The sequence below is a fragment of the Argiope bruennichi genome, chromosome 4 (assembly GCF_947563725.1).
Source record: "Argiope bruennichi chromosome 4, qqArgBrue1.1, whole genome shotgun sequence".
Classification (NCBI taxonomy): domain Eukaryota; kingdom Metazoa; phylum Arthropoda; class Arachnida; order Araneae; family Araneidae; genus Argiope; species Argiope bruennichi.
In genome coordinates, this window is record NC_079154.1 from 6,900,334 (window position 1) to 6,924,124 (window position 23,791).

The 23,791-nt window shown below is 29.6% G+C and overlaps 1 protein-coding gene across 1 annotated transcript; it reads right to left on the reverse strand.

The window, feature by feature from the left end:
• Positions 1-1,201: 1,201 nt before the first annotated feature.
• Positions 1,202-19,346, reverse strand: LOC129965663 (uncharacterized). Its single transcript, XM_056079760.1, has 8 exons — positions 19,244-19,346; positions 17,363-17,421; positions 13,963-14,064; positions 9,865-9,900; positions 8,207-8,224; positions 5,348-5,377; positions 5,103-5,211; positions 1,202-1,306 (listed from the first exon to the last, which is right to left on the reverse strand). The coding sequence occupies exons 1-7, from the start codon at positions 19,344-19,346 to the stop codon at positions 5,119-5,121; spliced, it is 441 nt and encodes a 146-aa protein (XP_055935735.1). The 3' UTR covers positions 1,202-1,306; positions 5,103-5,118.
• Positions 19,347-23,791: the final 4,445 nt, after the last annotated feature.

Below are 23,791 nucleotides of genomic sequence, written 5' to 3' on the forward strand. Positions count from 1 at the left end.
AGTCAATGGACAACATCTGTGCTGTAGTCCAATTCATTAGAATTTGAAATATTATCTTTTATCACCCTTGTTACAGAAAGAAGTATATATCACATATATGAATTAATAACGACAGCAGATACAGTTTCAGCACACTGAAATAACTATAACTTTCCGAACATGCATGTGACTATCGAACATTTTCCCAATATCTGTCATGAAATCGACTACAGCACGGAGTACTACGAATGGAAGTCCCATACAGCAATTACTATACAAACAAACAAAAATTTAAATTTCTTCTATGTTCTGCTCAGTTCCTTCTAAATATTGTTGCTTATGAATTTTATGTTATTTTGTTTGTTTGTTTTTGAAGTAGAGTGAAATGATAAATTTAAATGGCAGCATGATCATAGCTACTTAAAAGTAATTGTTTTGTTATTACATCAATATACCAAAAAGAAATAGATAAAATTCATCCTATAATTTCAATATATTTATCTATTATGTCTTTTTTTACTTTCTGGTAACCAAGATGTATTAAATTCCATTTGAATCACAAATACTCAAGATGTATTACGTAACTTATCTCAAATTCGCAGTGCAATTCTTGCCAAATCTTCAGAAGCATGACTATGCTAGGAATAGTAATTGTGATTCATGCTTTCAAATAAGTGATGGCCACTGCTTATTGGGACATTTACATATAATCTTACAAATTTGCAAAAAAAAAAAAAAAATGAATGTGATTTGGATGCATAGAGTATTAGTTCTCGATTATTAAAAGTTTAGAACCCATTCTTCTTATGTGATTTGATATTATTGAATGAGTGCTTTAATGTTTAATCTAAAGATCATCATTGCTGGAGAAAATGAGTCATGGAATGCTTTACAGACTTGATATGCGCTGAGAAATAAAAAAAGAGCATACTGAACACTTCCTATACTTGCTTTAAAATTTGAATACATTACCTCTTCAGATATGCTTCTAGTAATATAAATAATGTACCAACTACCCGAAGTACAATATATTTCTAAAATCAACAAAATGAGTATTTAACTGAACTCGTTTTAAATAAGCACATTTAGATCATATCAAAAAAAATTATTATGAAAGCTTATTTTATATATTGTTCTATTGTTTGCGACTTATGTGTCATAGTTGTTAGCCTTAATTAGTATTATAGAAATGGCAGGCATTAAATAAGCATATGCACACCTATTTCATGGACATATTTTATTTATAAACAAATTGCTTTGTTACTTTGATGAACATCTGGCTTTCTTTGAATTTTCCATAATCTCCAGCAGAGTTAGTTCCTTTTAGCTGCAAAATAAAATTGCGAATGTTAATAAAATTAAAACTGACAGTAGGAAAGTTCAGTTTGAACATGAACTTTTAATGAACGTTCAGTTTCATCATGCACTTTTAATGTGCTCTTCATTCGAAGGTGAAAATCAGGCTCCATATACTTCATATAACCATTTGGCAATTTTAAAAAACTTTCTAATAATTAAAACCCTAATGAGAATTTTGTTATTGAACAGATATTTATCTCTATCACTTCACATTTCCTATCGGAAAGTTACAACTGAATACAATTAAACACATTTGATTAAGGTCACACCACAGTTTATTCCCAGAACAACATTTTTTTTCTTGTCCTTTTTAATAAGTTATTTTATGTTAAGTCTATTATCTTTATTGCAAATTATTCTTATTTAGTACATTGTGCATTAAATTTCTACGGAAAATAAATTTTCAGTACGAGCTGATTTCAATTTTTTCCCCTTAAACATGCGCTTGAAAGGCATTTTAGTTTATCGCTTGCTTGACGACCTTCAATTCTTTATCTATTAACCTATTATTTTTGTAGACATCTATATCAAACAAAATAAGGTTAATATATGGCAGCATAAGGAAAAAGCACTAGTATTAAAGTAAGTACATAATTTCTGCATGAGGTGAGATCTAGTCTTACAACCATGAATTATTTCACGACAATCAGCTTTTAGTCATTTGAATAAGGCCATCGGATATGAATTGTGCATACTTTCTTTTAAATGTCTCAAAGAATGATTTTACAATATAAGAAGTACCTGACAATATACTTTTGAAGGGAAAGGTTTTTTTTATATGACTTTTATTTTAATGTATTTTCAAGAAAAGAAACGTTGAGATATAATTTGTGCAAATGCATTGCGTTTTGACTAGTTTTGAAAGGAAAATATAATATTTTACGCTCGTTCTTTCTAACAGTTTTTCATCAGTTGGGAAGATTGTTGTTGCAAAATTCTTTTAAACATAAGAAAGGGATCTACAAACAATTTTAAAATATACGGAGAATATTAGATTTATGTTGTATAGCAAGATATAGTTAGGAAATAATTTGAACTAGAGAATTAGAAAGTGTTTCTATGATTGCTTAAGTAACTATAGAAGGAAAAGAAAAGCACTAATGTTTTTCGAAGAAAATCTGTATCCATATTTTCTTACGATGAATATCAATCAGCAGATGACTGCGATGGCTTAATTGGAAGATATACAAAAGTAACCATTTTTAAAATCATAATCCAAGTATATAATCATATTATAATTATTTGAATGGTCTAGTGCACCCAGAACATTTTCCTCGATCGTTAAGGTATAGAGGTATCAGAAGAGACTGGAATCCAAATAGAAAATCATCTCGTTGGAGGTAAAATAGTTCTATTAGATGGCTGAGTGTTCACAGATGCCTGCTTTAATAATTTAAGGTGAAAGACTTGCCACGCACTTCGAGATGCTTTTGTCACAGAATCACCGAAGACATGCTACACACGACAGAAAGCAATTTTCACAGAAGGGAAAATGATGTTCGTGCCTCGCCGACTGATATTGAACACAGTTTACAACAGCACAGTCTTAGATCGAAAATTAATTCATTTAAAACGTATAAATCTTTCTGATTTCTATAAAGTATCGGATACATTGTATGACCCCGCTGCGAATTATAGTGGATTGTCTTGGCATCCGCATTTGTGAATTTCTTGCCAATGCAAATGATTAATCTGCGGTAAGTAAGGAAGTGGTTATCTTAGTACGGAGTATCTGTACATTTCCTAGAAGGAAAGTTATATGTTAGAAATCTTCTACTTACTGAAAAACATTTCAAGGACAAATTTGTTACTTTGAATAATAAAAAGTGAAAGATACACACTGGAACTGAAGACTCCAAATTGCGTCGGGCTTTCAAAAAGGTTCAGCGTTAATGAGAACTTAATAACAATTCCACGCCATTTATAAAGAGTTAAAAACCAAAAAATAGCCATTTTGACTCTGAAGTGACCGTGAACAATGGATTCCAGAATATCCGGTTCATAGTGTTGGAAATTACCTTGAATGTACTGAATGAACAGAAAATATTCCATACTTTAAAAAAAATACAAAATAAACTAATCCTTTGATTCTAAACAAAATCTCGTCATCAGACTCGCTGTTACTTCTGAGGTATTAGGGATATATTTGGCATTTCCAAAAATGTAAAGTTTACCGTAAGTTAAAGGTATGAAATTTGTATACTAAAATAAAGACTTTTTTTTTTGTTCGGAGATGACACATTTAAGTGCTAATAGGTGATGCAATTACCTGCACGTCAGGTGTGTTATCCACAAGGTAGGTTCACGTAAGCGTGTTTCTTAACCACGATTATCATCTGTTTTCGCATGTTTCAATTATTCTAGTGAGAATATCATAAAATTGCAATGATATATTAATCTTTTGAATTCTGAATAAAATCAAGTCAGCAGACTCTGTTGATTCTGGAGAGATATTAGGAACATTTCTGACATAATAGAAAATGCAATTTTTTTATGCTTTAAATGTGTTAAAGGCATCATCCTGCAAGTAATAATTCGTTTGTGCATCATTTGTAAAAATATCTTTCATTAAACAATTTCATAAATCCCTTTCCACTTTTCCACATATCCAGTTATTTCTTTATCAACGCTTAAACGAATCATTTCCGGACACACTGTCTATGGCCAAGCATAAACCTGTTAATTTACCTCCGTCTATAATATTTAAAAAAATTTCTATGCACTTTCCAAGTACCCCTTACATGTTACGTGATATATTTAACACTTTTCAGTATATTAAATGATACCTATCAGAATTTGTAAATTAAAATTCTCCCCAAAGAAACAAGTAGCATGTATCATTTATTAGTTTTTGCTTATTAGTAAAAGATAAAATATATCTCAAATATAAGGAGACATCAAAATATATTAGCGATCAAATAATAAAATGATTAACAATGGTCATAATTTACTGGCATATCTCTATTAATAACAAAGATGAACGTGTGTGTATGTCTACAGGCCAAACCATTTGACCTATAGCTACAAAACTTGACAAATATATGACTTGGAAGATGGGAGATTTTTTTTGAAAATTTAATTAGAATTTTAATTAATTAAATATTTAGCTGAATTTTGTTGATTTTCAGTGATAATGTCCGAAAATATTGTTGCAAAAAATAAATGTTACACTGTTTCAAAAATTAAAAAATTGTCTTTTTAATAATACTAATTTAATAGCTCGTGCGAATTTTTGCGGAAATTTGGCAATCTTTTAAAAAATATTTTCTACCCTAATTTTCAAAAATATATTACACTGCTACCCAGAAGTTCAAACCATTTCCAATGTTTCCAAAGTATCTGATCACGTGGTTTTCTTCTATTGTTGAAGACTTAAAACGGTTTAACATTTGTATTGTTACGAATGAAAAAGTGAAAAGTTACTATACCAAGAAAATTTATGATAGATGAACAGCATATTTACATTTTCAATAACACCACGATGTCATGGGACCGATCTCTGCTAAAAAGTTTCGTGCACAGAATGCGCGAAGCATATGTAAAACATTTAAAGTAGCACATCTTTAGTGTCTGGAAATTTCACAGTATCACGTGTATGAAGTCTTGTGTAAACGATTTAAATAAATTTAAGATAATCAATTAAATAATTCCTCGGCGAAACAGTGGGTCGTCAAGGACGACTAGTTTCAAATATAGGAATTTTCGGATTGTAAATTTAAGGTTTTCAGAATGTTCCAAAGTTTTTATTAATAAATGTTACTCACTTCATAAAAGGATTTATTAACCGGAATGGAGAGGAGGGAGTGTAGAAATTTTGTCCCACTGCTGATGCTTGTGGGCGCAGTATTTGTCTTTTAATTTGTAAATACAAGTCTTGAAAAAGAAGAAGAAATCAAAATTCGTTATCAGGAAACATCTATAACTACTTAATATACAGCATATTAGGTGAAAATTATAATTTGAAATCATAATAAAAGAAAACAATATTCTGAAAGGAAAGTATACTTACTATATACTGTAGCACTTGTTGCTTTTCTTTCTGAAAATGTTGATATTTCAGAGTAATGTCGATTTTTATAGCATTAGAAAAAAAATGAACTTATTTTATACTAAATTTCAATAAAAATAAAATTTATATAAAGACACTTATATTAATTAAGAATTAAAATCATTTTCGTTTAATTATGTTCTGCCTTTTTATCTTTAACATGCAATCCATTGTTACAATTTTTTTCTCAAAATATAGATGCCGTCACTGGTTTGGAATCAAAATTTAACCAGCCCGAAAATTTTTTAGGAAAATACCGAATAGTTTATGACTGTCGAGATTCGACTAGTGAACAAAATTTCACATTTCTGCCAACGAAGTAGTGAGTATAAAAATCTATTACAAAATTTCATCTTAATGAACATGAAATAATATTCTACAGCCAAAATTATTAATTATTAATAGAAAAAAATTATTATTAAAAATAGTTTAGAAATAATTTATTTAACATGAGGTGCTTGCATGCATTTTGATCATTCTTTCACTTTAAAAAGGCATGTATTGAAAAAAATTGGTAATATATATACCAATGAAAATATTTTCCATCATTTTCTACAACTTTTTCGCATTTTCTTCTAATAAGTCTTGCAATAGATTGTCTTGGAATTTTTTTGGTCCCCCAAGCCGTTCTTTGTCATTGACTTCGAAATCACCACATTTAAATCGTTGAAACAAAAACCGGCAATTGGGATAGGACTGAGCAGCATCACCAATTCACCATTCTAAATGTGACTTCAGCAGCAGACTTCTTCAAATCACACAAAAGATAGCAAAGAATACCATTCCATGATCAAGGTTTTTATACACTGAATAACTCAATAATAATACTAAATGGAAAACTTTCAAAATGATAACAATAAAGTTATAGTAAATTGGTAAAAAACAAATCCATTGTCGTTTATTTAAATAGATGGCGCTGATTACACTGCATGCAAGCACCGAATATTATTCATTTCATATACAATTAATAACTAAAATGATTCCAATGTATTTATATCGTGCTGCCATCTAGGAACAGATAAATGAAAAAGGAGTAAAAGCGATTAGATGTGTTGATTAATAAAAGCAAGTGATTTTACTATCCTACTTAGCACAAAACATCCGCAGGAAGCCCAAAGTATTTGACTTTTTAATAGTTCCTGTGAGACAGAGGTTTTGATTACTTCGATGCGCAGAGAGCGAAACCTCGACAATATTCTTCGTTGAATTTCTCAGCAATGGGCATAGAGGGAAACGTTAAGGAAAATTCCGTGAAAGTTTTAATTACAAATTTCCTTAGAAGATACATAATTGGATATGGTGAAGATAAAAGGTAAGCGAGGCATATGTTTGGGAACAATTCAAAATGGCATGCATGTAGTATGACGTCTGTTGATTATTAAAAGCAGATGAAGATGTGGTGTACTGTCGGTGGCTGTCAAGTGTTATTACTTCTGTTGATTACTAAAAGCTGTTGATGATTTTATATGGTATTAATAGGCTGGCAATGAACACTGATTATTAAAAGCAGATGATGATATTATGTGATCTCATCAGGCCTTCAAGGATTAAATAAAAATGTGATAATTTAATAAGAATGGCATTTATGATCTGATCTCTTATTTGATATATTCATCTTATATTTATTCCTGACCAAACGAAATATGCTAAAACATTTATGCGGAAGTATATGATTGTGAGGGAATAATTCCGATTTTTGGATTAAATTGTTGAAAACAAGGCAAAAAATTCGATGACTTTTTTCCTCTTCTCTGATATATAACTCGATATGTCTTTAATTTACTGTAAATATTTCAAATATAGAAAAAAAATGAGGATCCTTATATAAATCATATTTTGAAATCTACAATTTGTATTAAATACTGGATATATAAAACGAACCCAGAAAATATTCTAAACTTTTAATGAGAGCTTCCATACCAAACAAAAACAGAATATTCCAGATGAATAAGGAATTTCACAGTAATATATTCTGTAGGCGTCCTTTTTTAAACTATTCTTCCCTTTTACTGTTTTATTCTTTATTAAATCATCTGTAATTCCACATTTTTCTAACGAGTAGATACAGTTCCTGTCAACAACGACTAGAGGAACTTTTAAAATAGTCATTCTATATTTTGAAGAAAAAAATAAAGCAAAACTACAAAAAGCAGAAGAGAATTTCGGTTATTCTAAAGCACCATTGCAAGTATTATATTAATCCCTTAACTGCCATTTTTTTTTAAATTTTGGCCGCATAAGTTAAAGCATAAAAAGTTGCATAGTATAATTTACTATAAGTATAATTATTTACTATAAGTATAATTATAGTAAAATTATGTTTTTGCTTTGAAAATATTTGATATTTTTAAAAAAGGACATCGTTATAAAATGATCAATAAAATCATTAAAATAAAAAAGCTAAATACCGAATAAGTAACAGATGTCACTATAATCACAAAATTACATATTTTTGTACAGTATTTCATTATAATATGAAAACCAAACCAAAACTATAATGCTGCAAATATGACAAATCTCAAATTTGTTCGCTTGTTGTAAAGAAACGAAGCACAGAATACGCACTTTCTGCTAAGCACAATATTGATTGATGTATAAAGAATGAAACAAAATTATGAGGCGCATCAAATATATTTTTGGCGCCAAGTGGTGCACGTAAACTTTCAAAATTCCCAATGTGTATCGCGGCTGCCAATGGATTAAATATTTCAAGAACATTGTAAAAAGAAAAGTGTATTTTTAATACTAGTACAGGCAAGATAAAAAGACTTTATAAAGGATAATAAAATGTTAAAAATAGAAATCACTTCACATACGAACCTGTTCTTTTGCACCACCCTATAAAGATAAAAAAAAATAATGTCAAAACCAAGGATAAAACTAAGAATTATAAACAAAATATTAAAAAATTCAGATCAACTATAAACAGATCCGATTTAACTATAATCAAGAAAAAATTATCGTCATGAGTAAAAAACAATATTGTGAATGAAATGTCTAAGCTTTATGGGACTGCATTAATCACCGTTAGATCCACTGTATGAGAAACATGCCAACGGAAATGGAACACCGAACTCGCCAAACGAATAAATAAATGCAGAAATATGATTTCAGAAAGTCAATTTTTATATTTCTAAGAAGGTTTGGTGTATGGAATATGACTTTTGAAATACAAATAAAAATAAATTGGTTTTAATTAATACACAGTACACTACCGATATCCGGTTCGCGACTATCCGGCCTAGTTTTCTTTTATCGAAATTAAATGAGAAAAGCAAGGTGTCTATTAAAAAAATTTTCAAAATCTAAAATTTGTAAGTTTTGACTCTAATCTTAGAGTTACCTTTTCATATCTGTGTAATCATTTATCAGTGAAAAATAAAATCAGTTTGTGCCAGTTGTCTTAAGAATTAAGGCTGCGGTTTGCGTTAATGTTTTTTTTATGTTTCCTGCATTTAAGGTGGGCATTACAGAATTTATGTTAAAATGTGAACAGTTTATATCCTTTAACTTACATTTTTTTTAATAAATTCTTGAAACGTTCAGTGCAGTATGTAAACACAAATAAACTTCCAGTACAGAGCCTTCTATTTTAACTCGACACGTTATCGGCAACTGCTTCTATGATTCACCGGGCCGAGGTCGCGTTCGCATTCTACGTGGTTTGAGATAAATGGAGGATTTAGTACTCAATCAGAAGTGATAAAATACATATTATAACAATGAGTGTTGGTATAAAAACTTTGTCTTCTGGTACTGGTGGGCAAAGAAAGTTGTTCATAGAACTTCGGCCTTTTTGTTATCTGGCCAGTTCTTTCACCATATTAGGCCGGATAATCGGGAATGTACTGTATTTCACTTTTGAAATAGTTTCTGTTTGGGCGATTGCAAGAAGAAATTAGATAAGAAGGAATTAAAACTTTATTTTGCTAAAAAAATCGATAATTTTATTGCTATTTTGGTATACCTAAATTTTACACAAAACCGATAGTAATTTTTTTACTGTTAATTAACACTCTGCGCTTAACGTTTCTTGCACTTGGAAACAAAAATTTGCTTTCTATTAATGTTTTTTTTAATTTAAAAATCTATGTTTTTGACAAAACAAAGAGCAATTTAAGCTTTTAGCACGCTTCGAAAGATTTAAATATTTTTCAATTTGTCTAAAAAAATATTTTTCAAACATATGACCATAATAACAACATTTTGTCGAATCCAAATAATTAATTCAAAAAAATAGTTTCTCACGAAACGTCACAATACATGCTTACAGGTGCTAGACTACGAAAATAAGACATTTTAAATGTTTTATTGAAATTGAAGTTTATATCGTTGTTGAACAAAACAATGAAAAAAGATTTAATGGATATGAATCAGATCTAATAATCCTATCGAGCAGCAGATGGACAGAGACTCCTACTGTTAAATAATGGTTATGACGTACAGAGAAGAGTATATGATTACAGAGTTATACTTACAGGTGCACCTTTAGAAACATCCGTGCATATATATACCTACGAAAAACAGAAAAATATTTAACTTAGCGCACAGAAAATTTATTATTTATTTATATTTCATGTATGCAAATAAACACGAAATCATTCTGTTAGCGATTAACGTCATTTGAATAAACTCTTCGCATATAATGACGAGTCTGATACACGCATCAAATTTCTGAATGTGTAATTACAAATTTGCAATTAAGTGAAGAGCATTAAGTAATTTAAAATGCAAAAATCTTTAGAAATATTTCAATATCTCAAATACTCCTTATATTATTATAAAAATTAAAATAACAATCAATTCCGCAGATAGGATGTGTCATCTAATAATAAAGTTCAGTAAATTCGTATTAGAAAGAGTTCATTACTATATCAATTTCAAGAATACAGGACAATAGGAATTCTATTTTCGCATTATGTTTTCATTTTTCGTATAAAACTGAATGAGCATCGCTAGAATGCAACACTCATGAGAAATTGTCTTCTAGCTACTTTCTAAAAAAAAACCTTCCGAAGCAAAAACTGCAAACCAATGTTGCAAAAAATAAGCAATAAAAAAGAAAATGAAGGAATATTATTATGTCAATGAATTTATTTTATGTGTCGAAAAAATTATAAATAAATTCTACAATTCGTAGGCGCATCTTGGAAAGTGTCAACTTTTATTGGGGAAGTCCAATGCTATCGAGAAAAGTAAGGAAAAGGGATCATTTAGCTAGAGCATACCCATTAGGGATACCGAATACCGGTATTTTGAGCCATTTGTACAATTTCGTAATACCGGTATTCACAAGTTTAAATACCGGTTTTTCGGTATTTACTAGATATTTTTTAAATTGTCTCCACCATATGTTCAGGGATCGCGAACATAGCAAAATAGTATACGTTTTTGTTTTTATGTCTCCCTAACGGACGAAATTAATTAGCCAATTAATGACTTAAATCTAAATTAGCGAAACATGGATTATCCCTGAAAGAAAATATTGTATCCATAACGACTAATGGGGCAACAATTATGAAAAAAGTTGGAAAGTTGATTGGTGCAAATCAGCAATTGTGCTATACACATGGAATTCAATTAGGAGTAATAGATGTATTATACCAAAAAAATAAAGAACAGAAGAATCCAAATACTGTGGATATAGAAATTTCGGATTCCAACTTTGAAGAGAGTAAGAGTGAGAGTGATATTGACAATGAAGATAATGACAATGTAATTATTGAAGAAGATATTGCTAATGAGGATGAAATATTAACCTATCAAGAATTGCTTCCTATAATATATAAAGTTCGAAAAATTGTTAAAATATTTAAACGTTCCCTGTAAAAATGATATATTACTAAAATATATACTAACTGAAAATAAAACAGAATATATGTTAATATTAGATTCTAAAACACATTGGAACAGTTTACTCCTAATGATGGAACGATTTTTGAAACTGAGAAATCCAATCCAAAAAACAATAATCGACTTAAACCTGTAAATTAATTTTTCAGATAGTGAATTCGACTTAATATCCAGAACTGTATCAGCTCTATTTCCAATAAAACTGACTATTGAGACATGATGTCGAAGAGATTCTAATTTATTAACAACTAATGCAACAATAAATTTCATGTTGCAGTCACTGAAAGAACAGTACACATCACTATCTGAAGAATTATATATTACATTGAAAAATCACACAGAAGATAGGCATACCGAAATAGAAAATGTCTTATGGTATTTACATAATTATAATGATTTTAAAAATGAAAAAGAAAAAAAGAAAATAACAAATTCAAATCTGATTAAGTTAAGAGTAAATTTTCTTAAAATTTTTTACCCACAAACCTATCCACATTCAGAAGAATTCGGTTCAATTATCGAAGATTATGTTGTCACTACTGTCGATAGTGAAATGGAATTGTCTCTTGAACAAAAATTAGAATTAGCGATAAATAAAAAAAAATTCAACGAACCAAAATACCATACAGAAATCAGCTATATCCTAAACCATCCGACGAGAAATCGATTTGTTTGAAGATGAGGGATTTAGAGGTAAATACTTGGAAAAAGTATATCGCGCATTGCTAACAGTACCACCAACTAGCGTAGATGTCGAAAGAGCGTTTTCGACAGCTGGTAATTTTTACACAAAATTACTTTTCAGGCTTAAAGACAGTACAATGGTTGCATTATGTTTTTTAAGATCACATTTCAAAAATTTGTAATAATACCACAGACTGAATAGTGATATTTACACTTTTTTGTGATTTAAATAAATAAGATGTTCCTTTACTTTTTTGTGATTCTTTATAAGTTACAAATTCATAAGTTACAAATTATTTTTTGTGATATTTACACTCTCTAACAAAACTGGCAAATAAAACAAAGAAACACCTGTGTTTTCTTTCTTTTTCTAAAATTTCTAATACCGGTATTAAGATTTAAAAAAATACCGAATACCGGTATTGAAATTTTGGTCCGGTATTGCAATCCCTAATACCCATGAATGTGAATTTTATCTGGCAAAAATAAAATAAAAATATTGTTTACTTCAGGTAGAGCGACAATTCTTTTTAATTTGCATTCATTTCATGTAATGAAAAGTGTAACGACATTGCACAACAATATAGTTGTTGCATTTTCCATATACACTTTAATTGTATAGTTTTTTACTTTTCCGTCTGCTAATATATATATATATATAAAGAAAATACAATATACATACATTATACAAACATTATGAGTCAAAAATGTTTTGAGCTGAGTAGATGAAAAATGGTGTCTGATCATGACACTAAATTCGCAGATATTTTTTTTAAAGTTTAAACGGAATCGGCCCACGTTTAATTTGCCTGTTTGTCAATTGAATGAAAGCGATAGCTACGAAACTTTTAAAGCTGGATGGATATAAATTTTGTACACACATTTTGAATCTAAAGTAAAGGTTTTTATCAAATTTTGAACGGAATTTCATTGAACGTTGCTGTCTGTCGATCTGTACGTCCCATGCAAGTGAATGCGATCATTCACAAATGCCATGATTTAAATAAATGACATTTCTTATGTCATCTATTGCAAATCTATGTCACATTTTTGCAGTCGGTTGGAGAAAGGCGTTCAAAGAAAACATGTACAGTTTTCTTTCCTGTACTAAATCACGACGAATTCTTTACTATACCAACCTGCGAATCACGAAACTCTACTTTTCGGAATTCTGATAGTAAAAGTAGCAACATTCACGACCTCACCCAACACCCACATTTTTATGCAAAGATGGAGAGACAGTACCTTTACTAAAGAGAGAGAATCGGCTACTTTAAGCAAAGCCTTTTATTTTTAATATCATAAGATGCGAACGTGCAAAACGTTCATCAACCATCTCTCTATAGATATAACATTTATGTATTTTAAACGCAGAAATCATTTTTATCAGTATTGTTTGAATGCCAATCATCAAAACGCCTTACAAACGTTTCAGGCTGCGGCACCGTATGTTTTTTACAGCTGCTCTGAATTCAATACTTTGCCTAACTACTGAATGCAGTAGTAAAATATTATTAGAAATGTTGAAAAAAAAATACTCGCGGTGGCACTAAAACTTCCATTTAAGAGAGGAAAGAGGATTGAAAAGAAATCGAGATGATAGAAATAAGCATCCAACATAAAGATGAATCGAACATAAAATGAGGCATGAAATGAGACCAAATAGACAATAGTTGCGATTCACCTGTGAAAATGAATGGTTGATTGAAAAAGAGTTAAATGAACTGAAATGGATGGTCCAACGCTCACTGTGCATAAAATATTTATAATCTCCAGTAAAAAAGGTTAATAAAATTTCACAATTTATAAGTACTGCCAAATTTTGATTCTAAAAGCATTTAAATAGTCAACACAATTAAGATTTTTTTCTCTTTATATGTAAAATTTTAGACTTATATATATGTCTCATGATTTGGCTTGTCACGTAATGTATATAATGTGAGCGAAAAATATGAGTGGTTTTTCGAAACTTAAAATTAAATCAATGTGATAAGCGACTGGCTGTTCGCCAGAGGTGGCTAATAGGGTAAAATACGCACCAGATAGAATAGGTCTTTCGAACTGCATATTTTCATCCACTGTTCACGTAGATCCGAGGTTTGGGTCACATTCTTTATGCAGGCTTCTCCATTGTGTTTGATCTGAAATGGAAAGTGGAGCTCATGATTCATGAGCAGATTTAATATATAAAAAGCATGGAAGAGTCACAGAAAAGTAAGATGCTGCTAGATTAGAGTCATTATCGGGTCAGTCATGAGACCACTTTTGTCTGGTTTCTTTACTAACTCATATACAAAATATAGTAAAGAAGGCATTGTATATAGTCAAAACTTTCATGCTCGAATATTCATGTTTCAGAATTCCTGATACTGATAGCACATCCCCCCCCCCCTTATTTTCTCATAATATATGCTGTACGTGTACATAATACGTGTTGAAAAAAATATTATAATCGTCAAAAATTTCAAACAAATTTTTTTGACGAATCTCTACATTTTAAAACTCCTGAGCTTGAAAAATACATTTTTTAATATTATGTCTGTCTGTGACAAAGATAAATCAAAAGTACTTTGAACCACATAGATGAAATTTAGTATAGAAAAAGTATTGTAGTCATATAAAAAAATCAGAGTTTAAAAAACACATTTTTGGCATATCTGTCTGTCTCTTCATCTGTCTACATGTCTGTTAGCTCGTCTGCCGCATCTGCATGTCTGTGACACAGATAATTCAAAACGTTTTGAGTTTAAAACGATGCTTGAGCTCATTTCGTTTGTATCAGTGATAGTTGATGATAGTTCCATTTTTCAATCCATAGACTTTAATTTGCTATTTCAGACCGATAATCATTCAACAAAATCTTAATTATGTCTGTTGATTACTTTACAGTAAGATAACTAGAACACGCAGCGAATTAGATGACCAAAATTGGATATTGAATCTTCATGTAGGTTTCCGGACGATTTATGGTAAACAAAAAAAAAGTCAAGAGAAAATAATGTTATTTATTTGAAATACTATGTAATATTCCAAGTTAATCAAAATATAATTGAAATAAGTTCCTACCTTACCCCAAGCATCAGTTTGTCCCTCCTCCAAAGATATTTTTGCTTGTTAAACCTGACTGCATAATTTTATAATAATTTTAATTTATAAAAATTAACTAAAATAAAATTAATAATTATTAAAAAATTGAATAAAAATAATAAAATAAAAACAAAATAATAATCATAAAAATTAAACAAATAATAAAAAATAGTAAGTAAATAATTTCATAATTATTAAATACCTAATGATTATTAAAGAAAATTCATAAAAATTATAATTAACAAACAATTAGCAATGAATAAATGAAATTAATTAATCAGTAACTAATAAAAGAAATATATAAATTAATGAATACTAAATTATAAATAAAAAATAATTTATAAATCAGTTTTATAAGTAATTAAATAACATATAATTAATAAATTAATAAGGAATTAAATTGACCTTATAAATTGTAATTAATTATAATTTAAATATTAGAATCTTTAACAATATATAAAGCAATATTGTAATAAACAAAGAATAACTTATAGAGAAAAATCATAATTTATTATTAATTACCAGAAAAAAAATAACTTATAGAGAAAAATTGTCATCTATATCATGCTGATGTGTCAATCGGCATGTATTTGTGACAGACTGCCTCAAAGGGTTAATATGTTATTTACACAGTTTTACAGATGCTATCTATCCCAAACATTATTTTGTTGAGATATAAAAGCTTTGAATTGCCAATCATTCAAAATTTTAAAAAAATAATAATTTAAAGGAACATAATTTTTAAGAACACATAACATGCAATGAAAAAGACTTGTTTTAATTTTCTAGTCTTAGTCCTTAATTTAAGATTTACTATTATAAATATTCTGAAATTTGAAACAATTTTTAAACTATAATCAGTTGGTCCTTTTTTGAACGGAAACAAAATCTAATATAATGAATCGATTAATTGACAATTCTGGAAATAATATACAGGATGTGGTGATAATTCTGGAAATAATAAAATTGTGTATTTTCAGTAAGGTAGTGTATTAGTTACAGTATACACAGTAAACAGTAAAAGTATAAGGTGTAGAAAACTGATACAGACTAAGAGTATCAGATTTCGTTTTTTGCATCCGCATAAAGTAGATGGTTTCTGTCTCGGCAACTCTATAAGCGTGCGTGAGGTTTCCTAAATTATATATATATATATATATATATATATATATATATATATATATATATATATATATATATATATATATATATATATATATATAGTTCCAGTCATTACTGCCTTTTACCCCATGCAATAGTGAACTTACCCCTAAAGAGTCCCTGCCTTCTCTTCTACTGACTGTTTCAGTAAAGATTTTCCACTTGTCAATCACTGTCAAAACCAAGATTACTGGAGCATGGCCATCAATGTTTTTTTTGAAGAAATAAAATCCCAACAACAAAACCATAGGGAGGAGGAAGGAGCAGCTTTTGTTGGTCGAAAAGACTGGACAATCCTGGAGAATGTCCAAGGATAGAAGTCTGTCTTTGCTCCTTTGCCTGCAGGCCGTAGCTGGACATAATGCACAGCATTAACTATACTGCTCAAATTGAGGAAGATATCTCAGAACCACGACGTCCACCATCAATGGATCTCATCACACGTAAACATTAGTGGCAATGAGGTCGCTGATAGATTGGCCAAAGAGAGTAAGTAGTGAGAATAAAACGGCCAATGGCTCTTCGCTTACTTATCAAGAACTATACTCAAACGAAAGATCTAAACTCAATTTAATACGGCGTATTCCACCTGCACACCAATGGTACATGGGAACATCCCCTCGCACTCTATTGGAAATCAAATGTAACCGTGGCTTCCAGACTGCTCTGGCTGGACTAAAAAGTGGTCATCTTAAGTGTCTTTTTTTTTAAGTAGTAGAAAATCCATTCCATTTGTAAAAAATGCTGTGACCATCCAGCTTTACATTCTGTGCTGCATCGGACTTTCTAAGAGAGATTAAACATCCGATCCCCTTAATATTATAGATTTTTTGTCGGTCAGCAATCTACTGGAGCTTATCTGACGTATGTTAGATTTTTTGAGGATAAGCAACAACAACAAAATCCAGTTTGGAACCAGTTACCAATCTCGGCATAAGTACAAAACCCCATTACCTATCGAGTATTCGATTTCATTTTAGAGGGGGAGAATCAGTTATCGGTTGTATGAGGTAAAAAACGGATGAGGTACAATCGAGTATCAATATCAACCAATACAGAAAAACCAGTATCATAATTTCCATCGAAAATGTACAAATATATCAAAATCTATTTCATAGTTTTTCATCCTTATCAGATGAATTGCAAATGTACAGCAATTAATTATCCACTCTTTTCCAAAAGTTTACTTACTCGAGTTGGCAGCATCATGTGGCATTTGAAATAACTCTCGATTATCTGCCGATCGGATCCTGAAATAGAAAGCAGGAACTCAACATTTTAGAGTTTCGATCCGAAAAAGTGTATTAACAAATTAATTTTAAAATTAATTTACAAAAAGAGGTCTGACAGCTATGTTTTAGGTTCTTTAACGGTTTTTCTGTGTTATTAGACAATCATAAACAATCTTCAACTGCGTTTCGTACATACGAGACCTTTTAAAATTCCATATGTGACTTGTTTTAGATGAATGAATCGGTTTTACGCCTTCGCCAGTACAAGAAAATTTGCTGGTTGATTGCATACTTAAAAAACAGAAATGATTCCTGTCAGGCTAATAAAAAAGAGAATGAAGATAAATAGATTTATTTGGAAGATTTTAATTAATTTGTGAAATCAAAATAATTTTCAATCCATGAAGATTGCAAAAATTTCGAAGGGTGTAATTATTAAGTAACGGGTATGGGCAATGTTTAGAGTAAAGCCATTCAGATTTAGAAGTATGGCAATGGCAAAATTCTACAAGACATTTTAAGCAGAAAGTGGTTGAAATTAAAGTCTTCTTGTTCAGAACACTGAGAATAATAAAAACTGGCCTAAAAAACACATCATATCTCATAGTAACAATTTACAGTATCGAGTATGAATTGACGTGAAAATAAAGCAGAAAAAGAGACGTCTGATAAAAAAATTATTATTTTTTCACTTAGATTACATAAATATATCGGAATGGCATTTCTATGTTTATGATGATTATTTGTATCGATTGCACACTTATAGCAGTAAAAATTGGAAATTATTGTGAATCACGAACTTAAATTGATCTGTTATGCAACAGAAATATAATTTTGTTAATTTATTTTTCATTTCATTATTATTATTATTATTAAATATAGAATATTTATCGTTCCCTATAGTATTTATTTTATCTCTTTTAAGCCACACATCTTACTACATTTTGAAATTCATACTTTCAAGATTTGGGGTTCTTATTACTACTTCCAGCTTTCTCGTATAAAGAGTACTTAAAAAGAAAGTATTACAATCGTCAAAGAGTTTGATCACGAAATTTCGACTTCCTTAAATTCGAAAAACCCATTTTTGGAATTACATCTCTCTCTAAAAGGTTGAAATTTGTTTTAAATTCTTCGAGTCAAAATTACAGATATCAATTAAATTTTGGGTGATATAGATCTGCAGACAATCAGCGCGTATTTGAACACCGAGACTTAAAAAATGCAGTAAGTTAGACAAATAAAATTCTCTGTGGTTTTCATCATTAAAATAGTACTCAATTCATCATCAAGTTTGCTGTCTGTTCGTTCTTGTGTACCTCAGACTGTTATCGGCAGCATAACAAATGAAATGACTGAATTTCGGAATATTATCTTGTTATCAATATTATTAAGTTTTGGAACTATTTGGAGAAAAGGTATTAGGTAGAGATATTTCTAATTGCATTCTTCTCTTCCCTACGCGATAAAATTTAGTACGAGGCACGTGAAACAAGAAAGTCAATATATAAAAGAAATATACAAGACAAAATATACAAGAAAGTCAACAGAAGAACGCTCTCTCAAGATTCCCTTAGCAAATGAGATATGAAAAGATATGTTCAACTTTAATAATCTAGCATACTGATTTGCCGATTTGAGGAGGAGTGTCACGGAGTTCTTGAGCTCAAAGTTCTTAACCTCCGGACATAACAGGTGAATAGGGTAATAGCATGACGATGAGATTGTTCTGTAAATGGTTGTGCTTAGAAAAATCAAGGAATTACTAAGTAACTAACTTGTTGCTAACAAATAATCAAGTATACGGATTAAGATATAGAAAAAATTGAAGAGCACTCACGACATCCAATGCATTCGATAATTTCGAAGACAGTTTCAGCTCCTTTCAGGAGATAAAAAACATAAACACATAGCAATAAACTTGAGACCTTTCCCACACGCATGACGTTTATTTCCTTTAGGCTAAAAATAATTTATCTGGGCAAAAGCTATAAAAGCGGACAGTTGATTTTAAAATGTAATGTCGAAAACTATTCTATCCGTAATTGTCGTTGAAAAGAGTGCCTCTGTGACATAGTGACATAATTTAAGCAATCGTTTGGTGGACGTTTCCCAATAAAAGTTTGTTTTTTAGTTAATTTGATGTCAAAATGATTTTTCGAAATTTTACACACTTCCATGAATTTTAATAGAATCTGTCTCGATTCCCTTGTATTTCGCGAATTATTTCAGCTTAAATTGTTTAAAAAAAACTCATCAGATAAAAAAATAAAACACTGGCAATTAAACGGCAATTAGTGAGTCATTGATTTTTTCAGATAATTCTGATATTCGAATATAAATTTTAAAAAGTGTTCAGTCTTAAAATTTAGTCGATCAGAATTAAACTAATATACTCAACATATTAAACTGCTGATTATTTCTTAATAATTTTTAAATTTCATGTATGGGATCAGTAGGGAATATGTTTCCTATTTCAGAAGACTCTGGAATGTGTCCTATTGATCAATTATCCAACTGAGATAGAATTTGAAACACAATATATGTAAAACACAATATTTTTGAACTGTCGTGGCTGAAGAGAGAACAAACTCATTGAATTTTTAAACTTTGAAAATTCGAAAACTTTTCCGGGAGTCATAATTTACGTAGAAGAAGCGAGGATTAAACTGACTTCGTTCATCGGGTGATCGATCACCTGTACATCTGTAAAAAGCTATTTTACACGAAGATCAAAGTATAGAATTGCATCCCGTATAAAAATGAAGGCATCCACGAAGTTGAAGTTGTGGAATTAAAAAATTTCTCAACATATCCCGAAACTGTCGTCCTGTGAAAGAACATGTTTAGATTCCATTTGCAATGATCTCTTCATTAAAATACGATCCAATATAGTAAAGGTAACCTTAAAGCCCACACCAAGATGCATGAGTGGTTCCTGAGTAGCGTGAGGATTATCCGCTGCTCAAATTCTTGGATGTTAATTTGTCCATCGAGGAAAAAGTGGACTTCATCATTCCCCAGAATGTCCCAAAGCCAACTGCCATCATCTCAGTAACCATCTAATAATTTGGAACCAAAATGTTCCGAAAATAGCAGCGCATCCTGAAAGGTTAATATCGCTATTTATGTTCAAGTATATTCGATATAGTTGAGCACCTGGATTAATTTAAAAAAGCTATATCGAATATCATTGCTTTTCAATTGATTTTTTCATAAAAACGATTGTCTAGTATCATAGTTATTAAATTTCTAGTGTTTTGTATAATCTAGTTTATCTTTATATCCACTAACTTAAGAGCACATTTATTCAGACAACAAACACTGATACGCTGGTTAAATTAATTCTTGGTTCGTGATTTTTTTTACAAAATTTCCCTAAGAATCAAATATAGAAAAAACCAGAGCAATGTTTCATTTGTATTTCTGAAAATGAATCAAGATTAAAATAATAGAAATGATGTTAAACTAATCCAACATTTGTTTCAAGAGCTTTTCTGCAGATGGCAGCACGTAATACGTATTACGAACGTATTTTCTTGAACCAATGAATTATCTTGCAAACTTCTTTCAATACTTTTATATTCATAGGCAGGTGCACTATGAATACAAAAGCGCAAGACTTCCTACAATACTGTTGTAACAACTGCACAGTAACATTTTGCAGCATTGTGATAATCGAAAATCTTTGTGTTACAACAAGGCAATTTAAACTCGGCCACAATTTATAACTGAGTAAATTGCAGCATCCATAATAAAACAAATCTTTGGAGACACTCTATGGGATGCCCCATTATCTCCTGCTGTGCAAAATTTGATACGTAACTTCTTCTTGGGTATTAGATATCTATAGAGAAATTTTTTAATTATAATTAAATTTTTAATTAAAAATTGGTACAAAATTTTAATAAATTCGGAGGATAGTAAGGTAGTAAAAATCAATTTCTTAAAAACTTTTTTTTCCTTTATCTCATTCTTAAATTCAAAAAATAAGTTTTTTAATTATGTCAGATTTATTTTAACACGATCTTTTTCTTTAATTTAAATAAATTTTTAAAAATATTTTTACGAATATTTCACACTAAAACCTTTCTTATCGTTTTAGTTATTGGATTTTGATGATATAGAATACATTTTTTTTTCTTGCCCGTTATCGCTGCTAAATTACTGAAAGTAAGTTTTAAATACAAAAAATATTATCAATCAATCTTAATACATTACTATTCTATGATATTTCGAACTAGTGGTTTGAATACATTTTAATTACTTTTAGCTTGTGAATTCAAAATTGTAATAGTAGTAACTATCTTTCTGCGAAAACGAAAAGATCCAGACTATAAATCTATTGAAGATAATATTAAGGCAAATTCCAAGGTATTTGCATGAGCTTAAAAAATCCTTTACTCTTTTCACACCTTGATTAGATTCTTGAAAATTTAGGTGCAGTTGAGAAAGAGTAAGGGGAAAAATTCTTTTTCGAGGTGTAAGGACCATGGAAATATAATTTTTTTCTTTAACTTATTTATCTTTTCGATCATAATGGAGCTCCGATATAAATGTATATTTATGGTGTAAAAAAAAAAAAATCGAAATATTTTGAATTGAGTTATTTTTTCCAAAATAGGAAATTGAAGATAGAAAAAAAGAATAGTTTCCTATTTGGAATTAAAAAAAATATCTACTTAACTTTTATAGTTAACAAGTATTTTTTATAAGCTTTGCATGAAAATCTAGGTGAAAGGGAGTGTATATGTTAAAATTAATTTTTTTATTTCCTCTGTCCCAACTCAGTCATTAAGTTGCATAAATAATCTTATTAAAATAATCTTTGGGAATTTGCTTCAGAATTCATGAGACGGAATTGTTTCAAGAAAAAATGTAATAAAATATTCTTCTAGAAAGTTACTAATGCAGCATTTTAAATATAACTATGCTTAACGAATGCTGCTTATTTTACTCTTGAGAAATTCAGCTAAAGATAAAAAATACAACATTTTTACAAATAGAATCGAAACACAATAATTTTTATAGGAGTATTTAATCTCAAAAAATATTTATTTCTTATTTCTTACCTACTAAACCACCACCGATTGCATCACTTGCAATCTCATAGTCGAGACACAAATTCAGTGCACGCTTAATTGACTAAAATGAAGATTTGTGTGAATGAGTTATTGTAATCGTCATCATTTTTTTTCCATGAAACAAATCATCAGATGAACGCATTCAGCAAGAAGGAACTAGGAACCTTCGAAACGAAGAATCAAATAAAAAAAATAAAAATGATATCTGGGAAGGCAATTGACCGGTTCTGAGAGAACGCCAATGTCCTCTTACTCGAAAAGCCATCAGCTGTTGAGAAAGCAATCATTTCATTCTTCCATCTTTAAAAGTGGTTTAGGGGATAAAATGGATGAGAAAAGGAAATTTTATCATGTCAATACTAAACACCTTTTAGTCAAACTTCATTTTCTCATCTTGTTCGCAGGTAAGTTTGAAAACTTAAATATAAATAAAATGGTCAACATCTGTTCAGTTCTTTCATTAAAGATATTTCCCAAATGGAGGCAAAATGTACGAAATATTTTTCTGTAGGATAAGATTCAGAAAAGCTAGTTGAGTATATTCATTAAAAAACAATTTTTTTAAATGTATTTTCCTCAGTGTATTAAAAAAAAATGAAATTTTTTCTTTGAATTATATTTTGCTTTTTATTCGTTGTTTGATTTCACCTTTAATGATTTTTAATGACTGATATGATTGCCATGGAAGGTTGAAATACTTTTTTCTTAAATTCACTTTGAAGTAGCACAACTAATACGATTTATGACCCGATCAATAGATCCTGATGATTAAACTCTGAAAATATTAAAATAACGTAATGCCATTGGGAACACACTAATATTTTAAAACTCTAGCAAGTAAGTGAAATTTTAGTCAAAATTCTATCTTTATAGACATGAAATAAATGAAAAAAACTGGCTGTACAATATTGTCTATTTAAAATTTTTATCACTTCTAAAATTTATGATTAATAAAAAAAGGATACATTTTCTCTTCTTTGTAGGTAGATGATTTTTAAGATGATTTTTTTAAAAAACTTTTAGTCTTTTTATTTTTATTATACTGAAAAAATTAAGCCAATGTATCATATTTTATTCATAAATGCAACATGGTCTCCCAAAAAAGATACACACGCACAATTATTTGAAAAGATTTTCTTAAAACTTATCATCCATTTATATTTCGAAAAAAAAATTTCATTCATTGTTAAAAATAATAATAATGAGAAGCTTTAAAATATTGTTCAAATCCAGATTTCATTTTCAACGTTCGCTTTGCAAAAATCAAGCTATTTCAGTTCATTCAGATAGTAAGAAATCAGAAA